The following is a 25623-nucleotide window of genomic DNA, read 5'->3' on the forward strand; positions in this document are numbered from 1 at the left end:
ACTGGAAAAATAAAGTTCACTAAGTTAAACAAAACATAGGAACACAGCTGGAAATAGAATCTAATATCGAAAGTACACTGTCAACAAAGTGAAGTGTGTACAAGCAGGCAGTCAGGCACACTTGGGGGCACATAGCCTCTACTTCCGCATCGAAGCCTAATTCATCCATCTCACCCGCGCATCCTTTAGGTCCCAGGAAACCTCTCAATCTCTTTGCCTGAACCACTGAATGTTGTGGGAATAGCCACAGTTCTTTGTAACTGGCTGGCCATGGTTGACGAGGGACTGAGGAGGGATCCACTGGTCTGTTTTCATTAATTTAACTGAGCTTCAAGAAAGGTATTACCTGCTTAAGCAGAAGTATGAGAGATAAAGGGAGGGAGAGTGAGTTTTGAGTACTTTATGAGGCTAAGACGTGTCTTTGCCTAGATTTCTCAGAAATCTAGAACAGAACTAGAGGGAAATTTCTTATTTATTTTCATTTATTACCCGGGTGGCTTTATTTTTCCCCCAGCTTTATTAAAACACATGACACACAAAAAATTGTGTATTTAAGGTGCAAAACATGATGATGATGATGATGTATACACTGAGAAATAACTGCCAAAATCAAGCTCATTAATATATCCATGACCACACAGTTACCACTTATTTTATTTTCAAAATTTTCTGGCCAGTTATTGAGGTATCACTGATAAATTGAAATTGTACATACATAGGTTGTATAACATGAATTTAAGATAAACAGTGTGATGTTTCAATATCTGCATACATTGTGAAATAATTACCAAAACCAGGTTAATTAACACACCTATTGCCTTACATAGTTATCTTTTTTTGTGAGAACTGCAAGATCTGCTCTCTGAATAAATTTCATATCCACTGTACAATACTGTTAACTATAGTCACCATGTACATTAGATTGCCAGGACTTATTTAACTTTATAACTGGAAGTTCATAAAATTCGACCAACATCTCCTCATTTTCTCCACCTACCCTCAACTCCAACGCAACCATGATTCTTTTCTTCTGAAACCATGATTCTACTCTGTTTCTGTGAGCTCAACATTTTTAGGTAACACAAAATAAGTGAGATAATATAGTATTTGTCTGTGTCCAGCTTTCATTTAGCATAAAATCCTCCAAACAGACATACTGTTACAAATGACAGGATTTCCTTCTTTTCTGTAGCTGAATAATCACATTTTCTCTATGTATCCATCTGTTGGTAGACACTTTGGTTGCTCCTCTATCTTGTAAATAATGCTGCAATGAATAATTATGGACTTACATAGCTTGAAAAAGGGAGATGCACAAGTACCATATTCACCCTGGTATTTTCCCTGAAAGCATTTGCAGAAAGCTGCAGACTTACTGGGCTGAAGAAAAAAGGTGAGAGTTGAAACTGCCAAGAAAATAGCAAAGAAGTGAAAAATCAGCTTGTAAATTCCCCTGAAGTCACCAGTCAACCCCCCACTGAAGCTGCCTAAATTCAGATCACGAAACCAAGAAAATAACAGTAGGTAGGCAATGTGGATGAACCAGACAGTAGAGTTCAAGCCCCACAAAGGAAGAGGAGCCTTCATAAATATTCCGGCTTCTAGCTAACACCCTGGAAGAGCCATGCCCTAGGACAAGGGATAAGTTGCACAAGTAAAGACAAAAGTGAAATAGAGCACTCCTTATAAAGCCCAAAACCAGACTTCGATGGAATCAAGATGCTCTGTCAGTTTGCAATCATCCAGAATAAAACTCTCTCTGGATAAACAAGTACCCTCAAGAGCCTCTAATATTTTTAATTCACGACACCTGCCATTCAATAAAAATATACAAAATATGCTATAAAACAGAACTCAATGATTGAAGGGAAAAAAATATACACAAGTAATCTAGATACCAGAACTTTCTGGTAGTGACTTTAAAGTAACTGTGGTTAGTAGGGTTAATAAAGCTAGAACGTTTCTCCAGAGACCTGAAATCTATTAAAAACAGGACAAATGGAAATTCCAGAACAGAGAAATACTTTAAAAAACAATTCAACAATTCACATGACCTAAGTTTCAAAACATGTAAGCAAAAAGAAATTTTAACATACACACACATACAAACACACATAACCTATTTAATGCTAACAACACCTAGCTAGAAATGCTAGTATTTCTCTCAATAACTGAGAGAATAAGCAGACAAAAATAGTAAGAATACATATTTGAAAAGCACTATGATTCACCAACTTGACAACTTTACCTGGGTGGCATTTATATAACACTATAAGCAAAACCGACAGGATACACAGTCTTTACAAATGTACATGGTACATTTTTCAAAATATACCTTAATGTGGGCATAAAAAATTCTCAAAATTTCAAACTGAAATCCTATAATATATTTATTCAAGGAAATTAAAATAGAAATTTTTTTTAAAGATTTTATTTATTTATTTGACAGAGAGAGATCACAAGTAGATAGAGAGGCAGGCAGAGAGAGAGAGAGAGAGGGAAGCAGGCTCCCTGCTGAGCAGAGAGCCCGATGTGGGACTCGATCCCAGGACCCCGAGATCATGACCTGAGCCGAAAGCAGCGGCTTAACCCACTGAGCTACCCAGGCGCCCTAAAATAGAAATTTTTTAAAAATAGAAAGATAACAAATTCCAAATATTTTGAAGTAAAGTAATACATTTTTAAGACTCCAACACATCAAAGAAGAAATCAGATGGAAATTACGAAATATTCTGGGTAACCCAAAGTGGCCTCCAGCACTACATTTACTGGGAAATTTGTGTTATATACTTAAAAAATCATCCATATTTGCACTCTTCTACTTCACTGTTTTTTGTTGTTTTTTTTTTTTAGTAAGTTATGTGATCAGATGGCATCTACTCTCAAGGACCCTGAAATCCTTGACAGACAACAAAAAATTGAAAAAATATACTACTGAATACATGTGTGTGTTTAAAGGAAGAGGCACCAGAGAGATGCTCACCAAACTTCTGACTGTACTTCTCCTTGGGAGAAAGAGGAGAAAAACTGAGAATGTGAGGGTAAGCTCACTTGGGGGCTTTTAAGATCATTGTACATAGCCTGAGTCTTCTCTAATGCATTCATATACGTCTTCTGTAACATTTTTACATGAACAATGTTTGAAATAACTGACCACTGGGAGTGCATCTAGAAAGAGGGCTCATGCTTATGTTGTGCGTTCCTTTGGCACACCATCATATAGAGCCCTGGGGTCATAATTACCAGGCTTAAGATGCACGAGAAACAGTATCACAAAATACAAGGAAGACAGTATCACAGAATCGGACAGTAACCTAAAAATAATATAAATTGACTATCTAATTTTTAAATATTACTATGTGTTTTGGGCTCTAGAAGAAAATATTTTATATGAATTTCACTCTCAAGTATAATAAAATGTATAATATTATATCTCGGAGGTTACTATCTGGTTATAAGGATATATCCTACAATGTTTTACTTGGGAGATTAATGTCCAGTTAAAAGATTATACATGTGTCTTCACTGAAACCCAATTTAAAATACAAAATAATATATTTTTTTCAAAAAACTTTAATTTCTAACCCGAGAAATTATAGTGTAAATCCCTTTTCACCAGTTCAATGATGTTCTTCACCACAACACTTTTGGAAGGCACAAAAGCCAGTTCCCATTGACCAGGAAAAGTGATGGCCATTTCAAGTAATGCAGGCAACTCATCAACAGGCTGAAGAGAGTAGTTGAAAGGCCCAGACTTCTTTATAACCAACGACTTGCGTGTTAACAAAAGTGTGCTAGCAAATAGCAATGTTAGAATGAATTCCACAATTAATGCCACCAATTGCCGTCTCTAGGAAATGGAAAAAAAAAAAGATTATGTTAAAGTCCTATGAGTTCATTACCTCTGCGAATGCCTAATTGTTTTATACTAACAGACACTTCTTAAAAGAAGATACATAGCTGGCAAAAAAAGAACAGCTTTACTCTATAATAGCAGTAATTTCCTGGACCATTTTTTCCTCTCCTTTCTACGTGTCATTCTGCTATTATTTCACTCTGTGAGGACTCTTTGTATTTGGAAGAAATACCCCCAGCCATAGAACTGACAAAAATACAACAATATAAACTGAAATGCAGTGACCAGGTTGTAATAATTTTCCCATTATGGTCTCTTAGATATTGCAAAAATCCTATAGATAGCTCAACTTACCTTTAAAATAAAATTCTTCCACAGAAGAGCCATAAATTTGTAAAACCATAAAAAATCCATTCTTCAACTCTATGGAGGGAGTAAAGATTTTACAAAAAAGAAATTGAGATTACATAACAAAATATAAATTTTAGACAAATAAATTACTTAAATTCGAATTGCTTCACTTTCTAGTCAAGCTTAAAGGATGACAAAAAGAAACAATAAACATTTGAAATATTTGAGAAGCTTTTTAGCCCTACATCCTTACTCAGTATCTTCTGAGTTTCTAATATTTATAAAACTTCAAGCACAAAACAAAGTGCAGTAAGTTATTGATGCAAGTTTCCAGGTAAATTTGACCAGTACTTTTCCCAATTATTACCAAAACACTAATTAAGACATAATACAAAAAAATCATCACCATCAGCAAAAAGACAAAATGGTATGCAGGGGCGCCTGGGTGGCTTAGTGGGTTAAGGCCTCTGCCTTCAGCTCGGGTCATGATCCCGGGGTCCCGAGATGGAGCCCCGAGCAGGGTCCTGATCCTGGGGTCCTGAGATCGAGCCCTGAGCATTGTCTGGCTCTCTGCTCAGCATGGAGCCTGCTTCCCTTCCTCTCTCTCTGCCTGCCTCTCTGCCTGCTTGTGATCTCTCTCTGTCAAATAAATAAATAAAAATCTTTTTAAAAATGGTATGTAAAATCACATCACAGCTACAATCCCCAAATGCCACTCAACAATTACCAAGATTGAAAGTATCTCCATTAATAACATTACTAATGGGAACAGAGTCATTCTTATACTTCACGAATATTTGCTGAATATTAAGTGACATGCTAAGTGAAGGTATATAATGGGAAACATAACAAATAAAACCCTTCCTTCATGGTATGGTGGCATAGCAGGCTATTAATAACCCAGGAGCTGAAGTTGGACTGTTTAGGTTGATTCCCAGCTCTACTAATATCTGTGTGATCTTGAAAACTTGACTTAAGTTCTTGCAGCTACCAGGGAGAGAGATAAAATTCAGGGCCTGGAAGGGGAGACATTATTTTAGGACCTCACCTTATAAATAATGATATTAGTGAAGGAGACTGGCTTTCCCAGGAACTGCAGGGCAATTTCAAATTTCAATCTTTGATACCAGATGAAGGTATCCCATATTACAAAGGCCTACAGGTGCCTGGTATAAGAAAATAAAACCTTTCTGGGGAAAAAAATATCCTATAGAGTTAGCTATTCCTCCAAACAATTTTTCTGCATATAATATCTGGCACTCCTTACATCTGGGGTGGAGTTATCTGTACTAAAATTTAAAATAACAACACTTACCATTTTCAAGGCAAAAAACATAGAAGGTTTAGAAATTCCACAAAAGGACATTAGATTAGGATCTCAAAGTGTGAAGGAAGAAGGGCTCCTAGACCTAAGCATAAAAGCTAAACTATAAAATATAAGAAAACAGATAGGAGAATATCTCTGGGGCCTTGGACACACAGAAATTTCCTAAAGTGAATGAAAAAATTACAAGCTGTAAAAGAGGGCTTCATCAAAATTTAAATTAAATTAAATTAAATATCTGCTCATCAAAAAATACCATTGTGAAAATAAGGAAAGCCAACGAAGGGGAGAAAATCTTTCTAACACATTTATCTAATAAAAGACTTATATCCAGAATATATAGAATATATAAAGCATTGCTACAAGCCAATAATAAAAATATAAATAAAAATATGACAACACGGGGTGCCTGGGTGGCTCAGTGGGTTAAACCTCTGCCTTCGGCTCAGATCACGATCTCAGAGTCCTGGGATAGAGCCCCGCATCCAGCTCTCTGCTCCGCAGGGAACCTGCTTCCCACCTCTCTCTGCCTGCCTCTCTGCCTACTTGTGCTCTCTCTGTGTCAAATAAATAAATTTTTAAAAAAAATCTTTAAAAAATATGACAACCTAAACTTTAAAAATTGGAACGACTTTAAGAAAGACATTTAAATAAAATAATATATATGAGAGAGCGTCAAGACAGTGACCTAAGTCATTCCCAACATCATTCGTCCTCCAAAAAGACCAGCTAGTAACTATCCATAGTCAAGACAGCACTATGAAAACCCCAGAACCAGGCTGACCTTAGCAGGTGGCCCCATCTGGCTGGAGAGCCCAGTGAACAGTTCTGATTTGGATCCAAAGCCAATGAGGCCTACAGGCCATGGAGCCTATCCTATGAGCCCATCCATACAAGGAGGCAAACTGGTTCAGCCACTATGGAACACAGTCTGGCAATTTATCAAATAATTAAAAACAGATCTGCCTTATGACACTACAATATCACTTTTGGGTATTTATCCAAAGGAAATGGAATCACTATCTCAGAAACACATCTATACTGGCATGCTCATAGCAGCAAGATTCCAAAAGCCATGGAAACAACCTAAGTGTCCATCAACAGATGAATGGATAAAGAAAATATGATACATAAAAATAAGAACACTCTATCTTCAAAAAAAAAAAAAAAGAAGAGAAAGAGAGAGAGAGAGAGAGAGTACGGTATGTATATGCAATGGAATATTATTCAGCCATAAAAAGGAAATACAATAACAATATCAAAAATATGCACTCAAGGGCATTACAGTAAGTAAAATAAATAAAAGACAGAAGTACAAATACTCTATGATCTCACTTATATGCAAAATATGAAAAAGTGAAGTAGAATTTAGATTGGTGAGTGCTTAGACAAGGGATGGGAGTGAGTGAAAAGGTGAAAACAGTCAAAAAGTAAAAACTTCCAGTTATGAGTAAATTCTGGGGATGTATGGTACAGCACAGTGACTATGGTTCTTAATGTTGTATTACATATTTGAAAGTTGCTAAGAGAATAAATCTAACGGTTCTCACAACACACACAAAAAACTAACTATGTGAGGTGATGTATGTGTTAACTAAGTTTATTGTGGTAATCATTTACAATATAAACATATGTCAAATCATCAGACTGTACACCTTAAACTTATACAATGTTTTATGCCAATTATATATTAAATCTGGAGAGGGGAAGATGTATATATTGCCAAGTAGCACAGAAAACTGATTTTAAAATAGACCAAAGTCTTTAATGTACAGCTCACCATAGAAGGCATACAGATGACAAATAAGCATATGAAAAAATGTTCTATAACATATATCATTCAGTATATGCAAATTAAAATAACAAAGAGATACCACTACACGTCTGTCAGAACTAAAATCCATAACACTAATGATGCCAAATGTGACAAGTATATAGAGCAAAAGAAACTCTCATTCATTGCTGGTGGGAATGCAAAATATGTAACCACTTTTTTTTTTTAATATGTAACCACTTTTGAATGGAAAAGAATTGGGCAGTTTTCTACAAAAATCAACATACTCTTACCATACAGTCCAGCAATTACAGTCCTTATTTACACAAAGTAGTTGAAAAACATATGTCCATATAAAAACTTTCACAGGGATGCTTATAGAAGCTTTACTCATAATTTCCAAAACTTATAAGCAACCAAGATATCTTTCAGAAGATGAATGGATAAATATACTATAGTATACCCAGACAACAAAATATTATTCAGTGCTAAAAAGAAATGAGGCATCAAGCCATGAAAAGACATGGAAAAACCTTAAATGCTTAATGCTAAATGAAGGAAGCCAATCTAGAAAGGCTACATTCTATGATTCCAACAATACGACATTCAAGGAAAGCAACACTATGGACACAGTACACAAAGATCAGTGGTTCCTAGGCCTTGGGGGGTAGAGGGAACAGGAATGAATAGATGGAGCCCAGGGAATTTTTAGGGCAGTGAAATTATTTTATATAGACACTACACCAGTGGATACACGTCATTAGATATTTGTCCAAACCCACAGAATGTGTAACAGCAAAACTGAACCCTAATGTAAAGCATGGACTTTGAATGATAGCGATGTGTAGGTAAGTGTAAGAGTCATCAATTTTAACAAACATTACACCCTGTGAGGGAGTGGTATGAGAGAAGCAACCCATGCACATGGGTTGTCAGTATGCAGGAAACAACTACACCTTTCCTCAATTTTGCTGGGAACCTAAAACTGCTCTTAAAGAAGTAAAATATTAACAAAAAAGCACAGGAAAAACTTCTCAACATCTTAAGTCATCAGTGAAGTACAAATAAAACCAAAATGAGATACCTCAACATACACACTAAAATGATTGACAACACATAATTTTTGAGGTGATGCAAAGCAAAAAGCCTCATAAATTACTGGTGGGAGTACGAAAATGATACAAACACTTTGGAAAGCCTCAGCAGTTTTTCTAAATTGTTACTTATTTTTTAAATTCCAGTTCAATTAACATAGTGTTATTTTAGTTTCAGGTGTACAATATAGTGATTCAGCAATTGTTTACATTACTCAGTGCTCGTTATAAGTGTGCTCTTAACCCCTGTTATCTTTTTCACCTTTCTCCCCACCCACCTCCCCTCTGGTAACCACCAGTTTGTTCTCTATAGTCAAGAGTCTTTTCTGGTTTATCTCTTTCTTTCTTTATTCATTTGTTTTGTTTCTTAAATTACACATATGAGTGAATCATCTGGTATTTGTCTTTCTCTGACTGACTACACTTAGCATTATACTATTTAGCTCTATCCATGTCACTGCAGATGGACAGATTTTAATTCTTTTCTATGGCTGAGTAATATTCCATCATATATTTATATATATAAGATATAATATTCCATCATATATATATCTCACATCTTCTTTATCCTTTCACCTATCAATGGACACTTGGACTATGTTTGGTTGGCTATGGTAAATAATGCTGCATGGGTGCATATATCTTTTCAAATTAATGTTTTCATTTTCTTTGGATAAATACCCAGTAGTTGAATTACTGGATCATTATGGTAATTCCATTTTTATAATTTTTAAGTTTTAATTTAAATTCCAGTTAGTTAACATATAGTGTAATATTAGTTTCAGCTGTACAATATAGTGATTCAACAATTGTATACAACACCCAGTGCACATCACAACGATTGCACTCCTTAATCCCCATCACCTATTTAACCCATCCCTCCATCCACCTCTAACAGGCACCAATAGAAAACACACATGGCCTAATCACAGAGAACCACAGGAACAAACTTCAGGAAGTTACTCAGTATGTTCTACTGGTCAACCTCCCCTTTACAGTCCTCCAGCACATTCCCACTGTCTCATTCAGCCCTCAGACACCTTCCCATCCTTTGTTTCAGCAGAAATGACCTCAGACTGAGTTCTGACCTCTCTTCCCAGTTCCTAGAGATTTGCACAAAGTCTTCCTTGGCTGTTTAACTTAGTTCAGTGCAATTTCTGCTTTGGCAGAGGAGAATGGAGACACTCGAGCATCCTGCAGCACTTAACTCCCATACCCTTCCTCTACTTATGGAACATTTACTAGGTTCTGTCAGTTGAAATATTCAAATCACCCTCAGAGATGGGTACAAGTGGTATCCAGTTTCTTTTAGACGATGATACTAATTAACGTTATTAGGTCATTGCTAGAATCTGAATGTCTGTGTCTTCCTCTTCTCCCCAAATTGGTAGGTTGAAATCCTAACCCCAGTGTGATGGTATCACCATCAGGGACACGTGGCTTGTGATTAGGTCAGGAGGATGGAGCCCTGATGAATGGGATCAGTGCCCTTATGACACACGCCTGAGAGCTCCTTTGCTCCCTGGGCCATGTGACCGACACAGTGAGAAGATGCCTGTCTGAAACAGTAAACAGGCTCTCACCACACACTGAATCTGCATGGAGCTTTGATCAGAGACTTCCCAGTTTCCAGAACTGTCAGAAGTACATTGGTTGTGTTCAAGTCACCCAGCCTACAGTACTCGGTAGCTCCAGCTGACTGGACAGTCACACAGCAAATAAATTCTGGACTCCCCAGGCCTAGACCCACAATATGTGCCTCCAGAGCCCTGGCTTTCAAATACTTGGCACAGCCAAAATACAAACTTTGTTTACTTTGCTCTGCTTAGCTTCTCTGTGTGTTTCGGGGTCCAGAGAAGTGGCTTTCACTTCCTGTGCTTGTTTTTGGTTTTAGAGGGGGAGGATACTTCCCCCCCCCCCCGGAAGCCCTGGATGTACTCTCCAGTGCAGGGGGACCTGGAGAGGGAAAGGATGGGAGTGAGGTCCAGGGAGGGACACAACAAAACAGGGTGGAGGGTCGACACTGTGTGTGGCGGCCCCTGACATTCGACAGTGAGGTATAGGTAATACTACGTATATTACACACAAGGGGAATTGGGTATCATTTTGGAGGGGAGTCGAGAGGGTTGTGGAGGGTTCTCGTGTATTTGGGGGTTTGGGGTGTTGTGTGCTTTTCACACTTTCGGGCTCTGCGCTCCATCGGCCTTCAGGGCAGTCCGGGGAGCACCTTCCGCCTCCCCGGGGGAATCTGGGGAGAAGATAGAGGGGTAGGGAGATCCCACACTCACCGCTCAGGCCTCGAAACCGCCAAGGCCACACCTCCACCTCCACCTCAAAGGGACTCGCGTCACCGCGCCGAGCCTCCTCGAAACGCCAACCCCAACTGCCCAGGCACCGGCTGCTTGAGCGCTTCCCGCCGCCTTCCTCGCGCATGCGCGCACTTGCCCAGTCCCCACCCCCGCCCCCGACTCCCTGCAGCCCTCGCGCACTCAGGCTTCACCGCCTTTCCAGCCGGCGTCTCGGTCTCCCACCTGCGCACCGGACCCTCCCCGGGACCCCTCGGACCGTGAACCTCACTAAAGTCTTACTTCACACGCTGCCCCAGGCCCATGAGGGCCCTACGTCGGGCCCTTTCGCTTGCTCCCAGGCGCTTCGCCTCTGCACACCACTGGACGACCCGACCATGCTTCCCTCTGTCGCTGGCTCCCCTCTCCCTCAGGTGTCATGGTCACCCTCAGAGGGTCAGTAGCCGGTGGCAGGAAGTGGGAGAAGACTTGCGGAGGTGCAGGCACAGGGGCCCACAACCCTGCTCCCGGGACCCCTCAAAGCCCAAAGGAGGAGCGACCCGATCTAAGGCGCGCCGCCACTCACCTCGCCCGGATGGCACGCGCCGCCTTTGCCCGTGGCCTCAGCCCCCCACCTTTCTCATGTGCTCCAAGGCGTTGGTGGCAGCTTCTCTTGGCGCATCCTCCCCGCCAACAGGCATCTCCACTGTAGCTTGATGGTTGGAAGCCCAGGTTCTGAACTCAGGGCAAATCTCTTCCCTACTAGACCAGGTATCTGGTTCCGGCCTCGCAGCGCTAAATGGAGCTGGGCTCTTGAACGATCAGGTTAAGCTTTGTCAGGAGCGGGTGCTCCAGGGACCCTGCAGGACCAAGGGCTGCTGTTGCAGGTTCCGGTGTTTTCTCTGATTCTCCTTGTTATCACCTTGCTGCTGTCCGCAGCAGGTATGGAGGACATTTCGCAGCATTCCTCCTACAGGCCACCCTCATTAACAGTGGATACTCAGTGACTCTCGCAGGTGCCCCTTCCTACTACCAGCCGGTCAACAACCACATAAAACTTCCCTGCTTGCTAGGTCCAGCCAGTTCCCTGTTTCTGGCCTAGGCAGCCTGTACCCCATGGAGGCACTTTCTGCTTGCTCAGCAGGTGTGGAAAAGCCTTGACCCAAGGCCAAGGAATTTCCCAACTTGACCTTCTCCAAAAAGATCTGAATCTCAGCCTTGGGGAGGAGTCTTCTTCCAAGTTTGTTTCTTCCTTGCTATTTTCTCTCTGCCATAGTGTATTCTTGAGCCTTCTCTGTACTTTCTTATGGTTAACTCCCTGTTATAGTTAATAAATTCCTTTAACTTTCCCTGTTCAAATTGCTGTGTTGTTTCCTGGCTCCTAATGGGGATATTGACAGATATATCTGCTTGCTTGCTGGGTGATCCTGGGTAAATCCCTTTACCCCTCTGAGCCTCCATGTACTGTGAGGATAATGGCAGCACTACCTAACCCAGAGGTTTGTAGTAGGATTAAATGATGCAATGTATGTAAAGTGCTTAGTAGAGAAATGTACACATTTTTTGGTTGTTGTTTCTTGCTGGAAGATAAGAGGTTGGGTGAGAAACGGACAGTGAAAAAGACTACCTGACTGAAGGAATTTTTTAAAGGATCATTAATAAAGCCTACTGATGATGAGCTGCAAATAAATAAAATCAATAAAATAAATTTAAATTAATAAAATGACTTTCCTCTCCTTTTTTAGAGATGGCCACCTGGGAAATAAATTTCGCAGTCACTGTAATCACGTGGCAGAGATCTATGGGTAATATTGGTTGGAACCCACAGAAAGTTATACAACAGCTAAAAACTGGATATCACTTCATTACAATATCCAATTGAGGATATAAAAACCATCACCCCAAACCACCCCAAAATAGAACAGCTTCAGTGACTCTTTCCATCTTGAAATTTCAGGAGGATCATTCTCCTTGTCTGTTTATCTGCACATGAACCTAGAGCAGTGATTAGATTTCTTTTTTTTTTTTTTTAAAGATTTATTTATTTGACAGATAGAGATTACAAGTAGGCAAGTAGGCAGAGAGGCAGGCAGAGAGAGAGAGAGGAGGAAGCAGGCTCCCAGCCAAGCAGAGAGCCCGAAGTGGGGCTCGATCCCAGGACCCTGGGATCATGACCCGAGCTGAAGGCAGAGGCTTTAACCCGCTGAGCCACCCAGGCGCCCCGTGATTAGATTTCTCATGTGTTTTTATGGAGGGCTCCATGTACCCAGACAAGAATCACAAGAACTCTGTCTCCCTCCATACCTTATTTCTCCATTCATTCTTAATCAGAGAATTGGGCAAGAGTAGAAAAGTAAACATACTATTTTTAAAGAATGTTTTTTCTTCCTTTCTTGGAGTCTAAATATTATTGGTGCAAAGATTCTCTTATAAATATAGACAAATGTAGAATCTTGTTTTGAATTTTGGAAATAGTCAACTTATCTGCATAAACGTTGACATTGATTTTCACACTTTTTGTTTTAAAATTGGTGTGTGTGTATGTGTGTGTGTGTGTGTGTGTTCACGCACATCGAAACCCATGGGAAAGATAATTTGTCCCCCAGGCCTTACGATCCTCTTACATATAATTCAGCTGCTAAAACATAAAGCTTTTGCTCTTCAGGCTATCCCATCTGACAGCCTGATCATTTCTGGATGTTTCTGTTCAAACATTCAAAATACTCAGGAACAAATCCTTTTCCCCACCCTGATAAATGCTGCTCTTACATGTTCCTGGCATTGAAAACAGGAATTTTACCAAGTGTCTTTAGATTTGTACATGCCATCCCTGTAAATCTACAAAGAATTAACATATGGTCTCCTTTGGGGGACTCTTTATTACATAAATAAATAAGATATACACACAGAAATGATATACACACAGAAATGCCCCTCTATGTATCCAAGTATAGTAGAGTACTAAGGAAGACATAGTATTATTAGTTAAAAGTGAATTTCATTGCACCTTTTTGTTTCAGTCACCTCCTTTGTTCTCTGGGTTAGCAAAGCTCAGGAAGACTTGTTCCAGCGTTATCTGACTGATGGAATAGTCTTCTAAACTGAATTTCTCTTTAACTTCCTCCAAAATACCAAACACCTTTAGCAATGACAGCAATAAAAAAGTACAGTTACCATTGTAGCCATCCCTTCCAGCTCCCAACCCAGGTGAGCCTCTCCACCACTTCCTCCAACTCCTACCAAGTTATTGTTTGATTTCAAAAGGCACAGACAGGGGAGATGAGAAAATGACAGATCATTGAGAATCTGCGAGGAAGCAGTTCTCTGTTCCCATTTTCTTGAGGGGGACAAAAACTGTGATTTGGAGGTGGAAATTTGAAGCAATTAAACTCTAGGAACCATTGAAAAGTAACTTATAGTCTCTGCTCCTTCTACAAAATTAGGCTCCCATTCTGTGTGACAGTCCCAAACACTTCCCATCATTAGTGTTTTCTTAACAAGTAACATTAGAAGAGCGTGGTTGCTACAATCACCTTTCCCCAGCCATTGTCCTCTCTGGGAATGTAGTAGTTAAGAATCCCTTGATTCTCCTGTTTTAATTCACTACCTAGGAAAGATAGATGAATAATCTTACAGATTTCATTTTAAAGTTTTAAAATATTGCAACATCATCTTAATTATACACAAGGGGATGAATAAACGTGGCAAATAAAAGAGGGACGTTATCCAAAAGCCTGCCTCTTTAGTATACACGGCATGGTTACTTCTTTTAGCAGGCTTCAGTCATAAAAAAAATTATTAGCTCATATGCACAATGTAAAAAACTTGAGTCTTCTAAAATGCTCTTGTTACTATAAATCAAGTTTTGAGACTATGAACTGCCAGGATTTTCATTCTGGTTGTGTACATATACATGTAGAGTGTGTTTGCTGGGGAGTAGAGCAGGGCAAGGTTTACTACTCTTCACACACCCTGTGAAAGAAGAAATCACACATATAAATCCCCAGATGTCAGGTTGTGTGTTCTTATTTCTTTCACAGGTGAATAAGAATCCACTGGTGGAATGAGAGAGGGAAGGGGGGGCTATCCATTTCATACTTATCACTGCACATTTTTAAATTATTACCAGTTCAATTAATTGGGGTTATAATTGTTTTAAAATATATGTTAAAGTAATTAAAGAAGTCAGGAGGCTGAGGGGGGTCCAGTATCTTGGTAGCCTGTAAGCAAATCAAAACCTAAACCAGAGTAAAATGCACTTGAATCTCAGAAAACAAAACTCAAGAACAGACAGCTACAAAGAGCCAACTAAATTTTTGTAAATTAGACAACTGCTTAAGCTATAGCAAACCAAATATTCCCTTCCTTACCCACATGTCTTTTCTATGTAAACCTCTCCCTTAGCTCGTGGTTGTGGAGTCCTCCTCATCACCTTTAGCGTGGTGCTGCCCAATTAAAATTGATATATGCTCTAATAAACTCTTGAAAATTGTAATATGCACCAGTTTATCTTCTAACAGTTCTGGTGTCAGAACATGGGTCCAAAAGTGCCCTCCTGTCCAATGGCCCTGGGAGCAAAGAACACACACACATAGGTATTCGCTGAGTCCTTTGGGCTCACTACTTTCACACTGCGCTTGAAGATTGTGGGACTTCAGAGTGCCTGGCTAGATAGTTAATAAGCACATGCCTCCCTGGATAAGACTAGTTGAAATGCAAAGGAGTCTCTGGAAAACTGGATGATTTTAAGGTTTCTGGGCTGGAAACTGCTGGATTCTTGTTGCAGCTCAATGGACTCATCCAGGGAGTAAATGCTTGACATAGGAGGAACATTTATCTTAGGCGGTCACCCACTCCATGCACTCACTGTCTGCATACCCATCACAAGCACATTTTGTTCATGGATTGTACAAATAATTTTATTTAGTTGTCTGGGTGTTCTTGTAGTTTGCTAAACCTCCTTAAATGCAGTATTCTAAATTCTTTGTCAGATAGTTCATAGATCTCGCTTTAGGGTCAGTTATTGGAGATCTATTAGTTTCTTTTGGTGGTATTTGGTTTACCTGATTCTCTGTGGTCCTGCACATTTGAGTAAGTAGTCTCCTAGACTTTATAGGTTCACTTCAGCAGGGACAGACCTTCCCCCATCAGCTTGAGGTATTGGACTATTTATGTGGTAACTTCCATGGGCAGGCAATGCTTGTTATCAGGGTCTTGGTTTGGGTGGATCCAATGCTCTGAGGTGGGGGGAGAAAAGGGGTGGCTATCTGTGTTCTGTGGTTTGATTATCCTACCAGCTGAGCTTGCATTCAAGCATTACCTGGGTTCTGTAACCACTTCTGCGCAGATGAAGTACAGGCTGTGTTCCTTACCAGGGTGGTGCCAGTAGGTGTTTGGACTCCAAATTGGAGTAGGGCTAGGGGCTAAGCACCATTGCTTTTGTTTGGGGGAGGCCTTGGCCTGTGCTCCCCAATGGGATGGTGTTACCGTCTGGTCTCTGTGTTCCAGTGGAGCCACAGAAAGTCCTAAGAGTCAGATAAGGCCTAGGTTGTGCTCTAAAATTATGCAGGGGCTATCACTGTGTCTCAAACCAGGGGCAGGATGACTGGCTGGCCCTTACGATCTAGTAAGCTGCTAGCTGTGTTTCATTGTTGGGTAAGCTCACAGGCTGGGCTACTTTTGGGGGTGGGGCTCCAGCTGTACCCCATGGTTACATGGAGCTAGAGACTGTGTTCCACAGTTGGGCAGAGTCACTGTCTGGGTTCTGTCTTCAGATAGGGCCACCAGGTATGTTCCATGACTATGTGGGGTCACGGCTGGGCTCCATAGGCTTTGTTCAGCAATTGGGCAAGGTCACAATCTAGGATCTGCTTGTGAGCAGTACCACAGGCTAGGTTCCAAGGCTGTCCAAGATCACTGTGCATGCTCCCTGGTTATGTGGGGCCAGAGACTATACTTAACAGTAGGACAGGACTGCTTGTTTGGTTCCCAGTCCAAGCTTCCTGATCAGGTCGGTCATAGGCTATACTCAGTGGTTGAGTGTGGCTGCAAATTTGCTTCTCTCTCCAGGTAGGGCTGTAGAAAATGCTTCATAGCTGGTACAGCTTGTTGGCTGGGGACCCATATAAGGCAGGCTGCCCACTGAGTTCACTGGTCAGATAGGGCCAATGGCTCAGCTCCACAACTGGGCAGAACTATCAGCTGGAATCTCTGACAAGATAATGATAAAAATACAGCTGTAGGGTGGCCTCGTTGGCTTCCTGGGTTCTCTGGCCAGACTTCACCATTGGGCAGGACTGGAGCCTATACTCAGCAGTTGGTCAGTAATTTGCATTTGCTTCCCTGGGCAGCAAGGCTGTAGAATGGGCTCCACACCTGGCACAGATTGTTGACTGGGGACCCAAATCAGGCAGAAGTACCCTCCAGCTCCCAGGCCAGACACACACCAGATCAGCTCTGCAGATGAGCAGAGCCACTGACTGGGAACTCTGCTCCCACGCCAGTACAATTAACAGTGTGCTCTGCCACGATCTGAGTGCTGGTTGCTTTAAGTACCACCTTCTCTGTTCCAGTGCGATGCTCAGTGGTAAATCTCCTCAGTGATCTCTGTAAGGGGAGACCCAAGTGGGCCTCCAAGAAAGTGTACAGGAATACTGGAGAACCTGATGTTCACCTTTGGCTCTCTTTTTCCCACTGGAGAAATGATAGGCCTGGGAGGGCATTCTCAATGTGCCGGCCTGGGGCAAAGAGTGATGAGGTCACAATGTAGCTGCTCCTCTTACCCTTCTAATGTGGTCCTTCTCAGTCTCTGCTGTCCAGGAGGCTGCTTTAGCCTCATTCCCAGGTTTTGGGATTTTCACAGTGGTATCTCACCTATGGATAATTCCTAGTTGTTCTTCTTGTAACTGGGACTGAAGTCAAGAATGACCTATCTTGTCATCTTGATGACATCACTCAATATTATAAGTTTCATTCATGCTGTTTCATATAGTTATGACTCACTCATTTTTCCTTTCTGTACAGTAATTTGGTATATGATAATTCATAATTTATTTCCAGTCATTTATTTATTTTTTTAAAAGATTTTATTTATTTATTTGACAGACAGAGATCACAAGCAGGCAGAGAGGCAGGCAGAGAGAGAGGAGGAAGCAGGCTCCCCACTGAAGCGGAGAGCCCGATGTGGGGCTCGATCCCAGGACCCTGAGATCATGACCTGAGCCGAAGGCAGAGGCTTTAACCCACTGAGCCACCCAGGCGCCCCTCCATTCATTTATTTTCCATGCTGATAGACATATGGGGTGCTTCTAGAGCCTGAATATTGTGAATATCACTGATTTAAATATTAAATTTTACTTTTCTCATAGGACGGGTAGATGCAAGTATCTAAGATATACCTACAGGTGGAATTTGGGGGCATTGCTCTTTTTTATAATTGGTTGTACCAACTTTGGTTTCACCTCAGAGGTGTGAAAAGTGGGAAAGGGTGTCACTCCTACACAGAAAAAGGGAAGTTTGGGCAAATTGCAAAGCAATGTCTTTTCTTTAACTTATCAGTTCTGTGATTAGGCAAACACTGGACAAACAACTAACAAAATATGTGGGGAGAGATAGGTACCTGCAGGAAGAAACAAGATGAAAGTATTTGCTTATAGAAGGCAAGCATTGATGGACACCAGATAGTAAGATTTTGCTAAAATTTTAATATATTGTTAAAAGTTGTATATTGGAGCTAGCATAAAATCATGAAAACCGTTCTTTTCTTTTAATATCTCTTATTCAGTTTGCTTTAGTAGTGTTTTTTTATATACAGCAGAGAGTTGGAATTTGCTTGTTAGGCAAACTGAAAAAGTTTTTTTTTCTTTTTTTTTTTGGAGTTAAGCCTTTTTATTGATTGATTGATTAATAGTACCAATATGTTCTGTAGCAGTTCCCCTACATTGTTCCTTATTTACATGGAAATGGAAAGGCACAGATCTATGTACATACACAAATGAACACACTCTCAGTAAGGTAGTTGGTTCTGCTTCCTGTTATATTTGCAATATACAAGGTTTATATTTTTGTTCTAATGAATAACTTCATATTAATATCTTTATACTAGTGTCCATAATCCCATCTTTTTGAAGTACTGTCTTTTGGGGGCACCTGGGTGGCTCAGTTGTTGGGTGTCTGCCTTCAGCTCGGGTCATGATCCTAGGATCCTGGGATCGAGTCCCACATCAGGATCCTTGCTCAGCGGGGACTCTCCTTCTCCCTCTCCTACTCCCCCTGCTTGTGTCCCCTCTCTCACTGTGTCTCTCTCTGTCAAGTAAATAAATAAATAAAATCTTTTTTAAAATGCAAAAAAAAAAAAGAAATACTGTCTTTTGTTTCCATTTATGAACAACATTCTCTGTGCTAGTAATCTCTTAGTTCCTTCAAAAACATGCAATTTCAAGCAATATTTTATCATTCACAGCTAATACCTAGTATATATTCAATAATATTTAACTTCCCATATATTCTTTGCCTTCTTCCTGGTTTTGATAATTGTATTATATATAATACAATCATATATATACAATATATACTATATATAATACATATACATATATGCATATGTATATATATAATATATTGGCTTCCTGGGTTTTCTGGCCAGACTTCACCATTGGGCAGGACTGGAGGCTATACTCATCCTCCATGTATATATATATAATATATACAATAATACATATATAACATATATGTATTACATATATACAATATACAATATAAATTGTATATATACATATACATTTCTAAAATATATATCAATTATGTGATATTTTATCACACAAATACCCTTCATTTAGTCCAAGTTCTACAGTTACATTTTTTCAATGTGTATTAGTTTTTTTTTTTTCAAATATTTTATTTATTTGACAGAGAGAAATCACAACTAGGCAGAGAGACAGGCAGAGAGAGAAGAGAAAGCAGGCTCCCCGCGGAGCGGAGAGCCCGATGTGGGGCTCGATCCCAGGACCATGACCTGAGCCGAAGGCAGAGGCTTTAACCCACTGAGCCACCCAGGCGCCCTCAATGTGTATTAGTTCTTATGCAGAATCTTCTCTAATCATTCCTTAGTCGATATGTAACTTTAGTTTGTATTTTCCTCAGAAAGGGCTGATGGGAATAATATTCCCTGGTTCTTATGTGTTCATGACTGTGACTTTTTTTTTTTTAAGATTTTATTTATTTATTTGACAGACAGAGATCACAAGTAGGCAGAGAGACAGGCAGAGAGAGAGGAGGAAGCAGGCTCCCCGCGGAGCAGAGCCCGATGCGGGGCTCGATCCCAGGACCCTGAGATCATGACCTGAGCCGAAGGCAGCGGCTTAATCCACTGAGCCACCCAGGTGCCCCATGACTGTGACTTTTAATCTTCAAAGTCATTTTGGTTGCAGGAAAAAACTTTGCTTGCATTTTTCTTTCACAGAGTATCTTAAATATCTTACACACTCTCCTAGCATCAAACTCTGTTGTTATAAAGTCTGGGCTCAATCTGATTTTATTTCCTTTATATATTACTTGTCTTTTTGTCTGCAGATCCAAAGGTCCCCCCTTACTTTATTATTAGAGTGCAATAATTATATTAGAATATTCACTGGCAGCAATAATTTGCAGTCAGTTTTTTGGGTGGGTGTCTGATTGCCTTTTCAGTGGTCTTCTTTTATTTTAGGAAATTTTCTTGATAATATTTAGTAGTTATTCTATTCTGTGACTTTTTTCATTATAGACTACTTTTATGGTTGTGTTGTATTAACATTCCCTTCTTTCTTTCTTGCTTTCTCTCAAAAGTTTGTTTATCTTTTTGTGTGATGTTTTCCTCTTTTTCTCCATTCCAGTCCCATTTCCCTTACAAGTCCTATACTTTTTTTTCCTGGTACTTGGTTATTTCTGAAATGTTTACTTTATTAATTTATTTGAAGATTTTAGTTGTTTATTTGAAAGAGAGAGAGCATGTGCAAGAGAGTGTGCAAAGTGGGGGGGAGCAGAGGGAGAGAGGAAAGAAGACTCCCCGCTGAACAGGGAGCCCAGTGTGTGGCTCGATCCCAGGACCCTGAGATCATGACCTGAGCCAAAGGCAGAGGCTTAACCCACTGAGCCACCCAGGCCAGCCCAAAAACCTTTAAAGTTTTGATGGATGATATTATGGACTGAATTGTATCCCCCCAAATTCATATCCTAATCCCAAATGTGATTGTGTTTGGACAAAAGGCCTTTAAGGAAGTAGTTAACACTAAATGTGGTTTTAAGGATAGCGCCTCAGTCCACTATAACTGGTGTCCCTACAAGAGGAGGAAAAGACATCAGGGATGTGCACACAGAGATAAGACTGTGGGAAGACACAGCAAGAAGGCAGCCATTAACAAGCCAAAGAGAGAGGTCTCAGGGAAAACCAGACTTTTGAAACCTTGATATTGGACTTCTATCCAGGGAACTGTGAAAAAATTAATTTCTGTTGTTTAAGCCTCCTTGTCTGTGGTATTTTATTATAGCATCCCTAGCAGACTTATACAGACTATATGGGGAAATAATTGAGAATTATGCTCAAACATATGACTTTAGATATATAAATCATACAGACAGTCCTAATCTACAACTGCCCTACTAGTTAATATATAAAAGGTTGGTGAATACTATTGACATTGGAGCAATACAGGGATTAGTGTACATCTTTCAACTCCCCCAAAACTACTGATAGCCTACTGTTGACCAGAAGCCTTACTGATGGTCAGTTAACATATGTTGTGTATGTCATATGTATTATATGCTGTATTATTACAATACAGTAAAAGAAAAGAAAATGCTATTAAGAAAACTATAAGGAAAATACATTTACAGTAACATACTTACCTAAAAAAAAAAAAATCCCTGTATAAGTTGATCCATGCATTCAAACCCATGTTGTTCAAGGGTCAACTGTATTGGTTTGTGGGTTTTTTTCTGAGAAAACTTCTTATCACAACCAGGCACAAGAATTTTATAAGAACATGGGTGCCTGGGTGGCTCAGCGGGTTAAGCCGCTGCCTTCGGCTCAGGTCATGGTCTCAGGGTCCTGGGATCGAGTCCCACATCGGGCTCTCTGCTCAGCAGCGAGCCTGCTTCCCTCTCTCTCTGCCTGCCTCTCTGTCTACTTGTGATCTCTCTCTGTCAAATAAATAAATAAAATCTTAAAAAAAAGAATTTTATAAGAACAAACATTAAAAAGGATCTCCAATGGTACATGGGTGGATCAGTTGGTTAGGCATCCAACTCATAATTTTGGCTCAGGTTATGATCTCAGGTTGTGAGATCGAGGTCCACATTGGGCTCCACACCCAACATGGGTGCCTGCTTAAGATGTTCTTTCTCCATCCTCTCCATCCTGGTTTGTGCACCCTCTCTCTCTAAAAATAGTTTTTTAAAAATAAAAACGGTATCAATATGGAAGATCAATAAGTATCACTATCTCACAAGAAATAGTTATTGGAGATGCCACCAGGGTGGTGAAAACAACTAATGTGATTTAACACATCTCTAACAAAGTTAGCCAAACCAACCTAATTTACCTGGGAAAATTGTTGCAATGTAGGTTTTAAAATCCTCTAATGCATTCTCATCTGTATCAATCTTGAACTTAACCTTCAGAATGTAAACATTGCCAAACTTGTTCTTGAAGTGCTGAGGGCTACAGGCACATGAATTTTCCCTTCACCATGATGGCCAGCCTGGTACAGAGGGCATCACATTCTTCCATGCTAGCAAAACAAGACACCAGAATGATGTAAGGCTGAAATTTCCAACTCCCATTGGAAGATATTTTGTAGTTCAACTTTCCAGTATTTTGTAACTCTTTAAAATGGGAAGTTGCATTTGCCCATCATCATCATGGAAAGTGGAGACACTTTCAAGTGCAAAGTAGTTGAAAACCAAATTCTCTAGTGGAACAGATCATAAACTTTCTGCCCTCTTCTCTCAGTGAGAATTCTTAATCATTCCTTTCTCTAGGATTCAGTAGGAGCTCATACTTAGGCACATTTACTGTCCAATATTACAATCCCCAGATAATGCCCTCCCATAGCCATGAAAACATTTCCAATACTTAATCAAGTCTCCCCATAAACCACACCTGTGAGAGGTAATGATGATGATTTTGCCACTTTTACGTGCCCTTGTTACTGTGTTCCAGAGCAGGCGCCGGGCCACTGGGTCCATGCCGGTTGATGGCTCATCCAGGAAGATGACTGAGGGCTTTCCCATTAGGGCAATGGCATTACTCAGTCTACGTTTGTTCCCTCCACTTCATGGTCAAGAAAGCAGAAGCAGAGATTAAATTACGTTATAGTAATTTAATACATCAAACATCTATTTAACACATTAACAGAAAACAATTGGCCTGTTTCCAAAATGCTGAGTCAGGGAACAAGCAGTGGTACTAAAAATGCTGATTACATGCAGCTCAACCAAGGTACCAGACCCAAAACCACCTGTATAAATCAAGTCATTTTCATTTGAAACATAGAAAGGTGACTTTTGTTTACAACATCAATTTTAGTCAGGTTATCAGGGCAATTTATAATCTTATTCTTGAGATTCCTTGGGATTCCTAGATACATAAACTACATAGTGGCCAGCCTAATACAAAGAACCTTACATTTTCCTTATTTGAAAGACACAGAACTATAGAGGTAGAAAAATGGGCTCTTTTGTAATTCAATGGCTACAATTCTAATAGCACCAATATTTTGAGTTCCATCTCTACAAAGGGAAGATACGATGCTGTTGAGGTCTGCTTTACTGCAGGCATCTAAACCCTGGCAGTGCATGAGATTGCTTCAGAGTTGCCTCTGTCTGTCAGTGGAACTCTGGTTAAACAGTCGGCACCCATTCCAAAGAGCAGAAACACAGGAGACTCATCAATATTAGCTGCAACGAGAGCACCAGTGTAATATCTCACCTGTAAGTGTAAATAAACATGTCAGCATAGAGTTCCAGATTCAGTGACTGCAACAATTTATTCACATATTGTGTAATCTGGGTCTCAGGAACCCCCCACAACCTGGCATACATGACCATAATTTCCCGGGCAGTCATGTAATCCAGCAAAGTATCAAACTGTGGACAATAGCCAATTTTTGACCTTACCTGAAATAAGAGAATAACCATGGACACAATTCAACTATCTTACTGAGCATATAGTGAATACAGATAATATAGAAGACCTGTAGTTCTCCAGCTCATGCCTCTAAAAAGGTTAGAACTCACAGAGTTTTTCCAAAGAATTTCTCCTCCAGTGATTATAGAATCATTCCATCTGGAGGTTACTGTCATATATTGGAACACAAGTGTGCAAAACTATGGATTTTTCTACCATGATGTTATCTCCATATATATGCCATAATCAATCTATGAAATAAGTGGAAAATAATCTTAAATTAACAGTACATCTATTTACATAAGTATATTCACCTGGAGAAGCAGAATGAGCTAGAAAGAGGTTACTCTACCATTGGCTCAACTTTTCTAGAGGAAATTCTGATGACCCTAAAAAGTAAGAGATCTAAACAACCAGTGTGATGTACAATGTTAATAACTGGGTGGAAATTTTTGAATAATGGTACCTTATTTTCTCTTATAAGTCTTCATTGGTTTAGTCTCAAGGGATGCTAGGATATCATAACTGAAGACTGTCTAGAAGGAGATGTTCAACAATCATATCTAGGTTCAGATCAATGACATCCTACTTTTTGATAGTGTCAGTAGATAGTTGGGCAATAACAGGGTCTTCTGCAGCTCTTTTATGTGCTATATGACTTTATAACCATCGTTTAAAATGTAGGTGAATAGAACTAAGATCCCAGCTCTTATTTCAGCCATATATTGATGGTAAAGGAAGACTTACTGTATTATAAAAAATTTTATAATATTTAGACAAAATATCTGACTAAAACTTTAGTTAAAATCAGTAATAAAAACAGTGAATATTTTAAAAACCTCTATAATTTACAAGTTTTAAAACAAATTTCTGGGGGGGGGGCGCCTGGGTGGCTCAGTGGGTTAAAGCCTCTGCTTTCCGCTCGGTTCATGATCTCAGGGTCCTGGGATCACACCCCACATTGGGCTCTCTGCTCAGCAGGGAGCCTGCTTCCTCCTCTCTCTGCCTGTCTCTCTGCCTACTTATGATCTGTCAAATAAATAAATAAAATCTTAAAAAAAAAACAAATTTCTAAGACTATACTCAATTCAGGTGTTAGAACTCAATACATCTTGCAATATTTTGAACAAAAAATATTTTGATGCAGTGAGCAGGCCACTTTAAGCAATGAAAGCTTATTAATTAAATAAATAATTCATTTGTGATTCCCTGATGACTGGTGATGTTGAACATTTTTTCATGTGTCTGTTAGCTATTCATATGTCTTTTTTGGGGAAAGGTCTGTTCATATCTTCTGTCCATTTTTGACTGAATTATTTGTTTTTTAGGTGTGGAGTTTGGTAAGCTCTTTATAGATCCTGGATACCAGTCCTTTATCTGAAATGTCATTTGCAAATTTCTTCTCCCATTCCATGCATTGTCTCTTCGTTTTGTTTACTGCTTCCTTTGCTGTGAAGAAGGTTTTTTATCTTGATGAAGTCCCAAAAGTTCATTTTTGCTTCTTGTTCCCTTGCCTTTGGAGACATGTCTTGTCTTGTCACTGTGGCCGATGTCAAAGAGGTTACTGCCTATGTTCTCATCTAGGATTTTGATGGATTCCTGTCTCACATTGAGGTCTTTCATCCATTTTGAGTTTATCTTTGTGTATGGTGTAAGAGAATGGTCAAGTTTCATTCTTCTGCATGTGGCTGTCCAATTTTTCCAGCACCAGTTATTTAAGAGACTGTCTTTTTTCCATTGGATGTTTTCTCCTAGTTTGTTGAAGATTAGTTGACCA

At 39.8% G+C, this 25623-nt stretch overlaps 2 protein-coding genes across 2 annotated transcripts in view; both read right to left on the minus strand.

Moving 5' to 3' along the window:
• The window catches only part of LOC123933949 (phospholipid-transporting ATPase ABCA3-like), a 133634-nt gene extending 129364 nt beyond the window's left edge, over positions 1-4270 (minus strand). The window contains 2 exon segments of the mRNA XM_045993739.1: positions 3586-3850; positions 4211-4270. Of these exon segments, the coding sequence (XP_045849695.1) occupies positions 3586-3850; positions 4211-4270 (325 nt within the window).
• Positions 4271-13700: 9430 nt separating this feature from the next.
• Positions 13701-25623, minus strand: part of LOC123933608 (phospholipid-transporting ATPase ABCA3-like) — a 138512-nt gene continuing 126589 nt past the window's right edge. The window contains 6 exon segments of the mRNA XM_045992948.1: positions 13701-13823; positions 14218-14291; positions 22261-22382; positions 22384-22449; positions 22821-22991; positions 23649-23836. Of these exon segments, the coding sequence (XP_045848904.1) occupies positions 13701-13823; positions 14218-14291; positions 22261-22382; positions 22384-22449; positions 22821-22991; positions 23649-23836 (744 nt within the window).

This window comes from Meles meles, chromosome 21, assembly GCF_922984935.1.
Source record: "Meles meles chromosome 21, mMelMel3.1 paternal haplotype, whole genome shotgun sequence".
Classification (NCBI taxonomy): Eukaryota; Metazoa; Chordata; class Mammalia; order Carnivora; family Mustelidae; genus Meles; species Meles meles.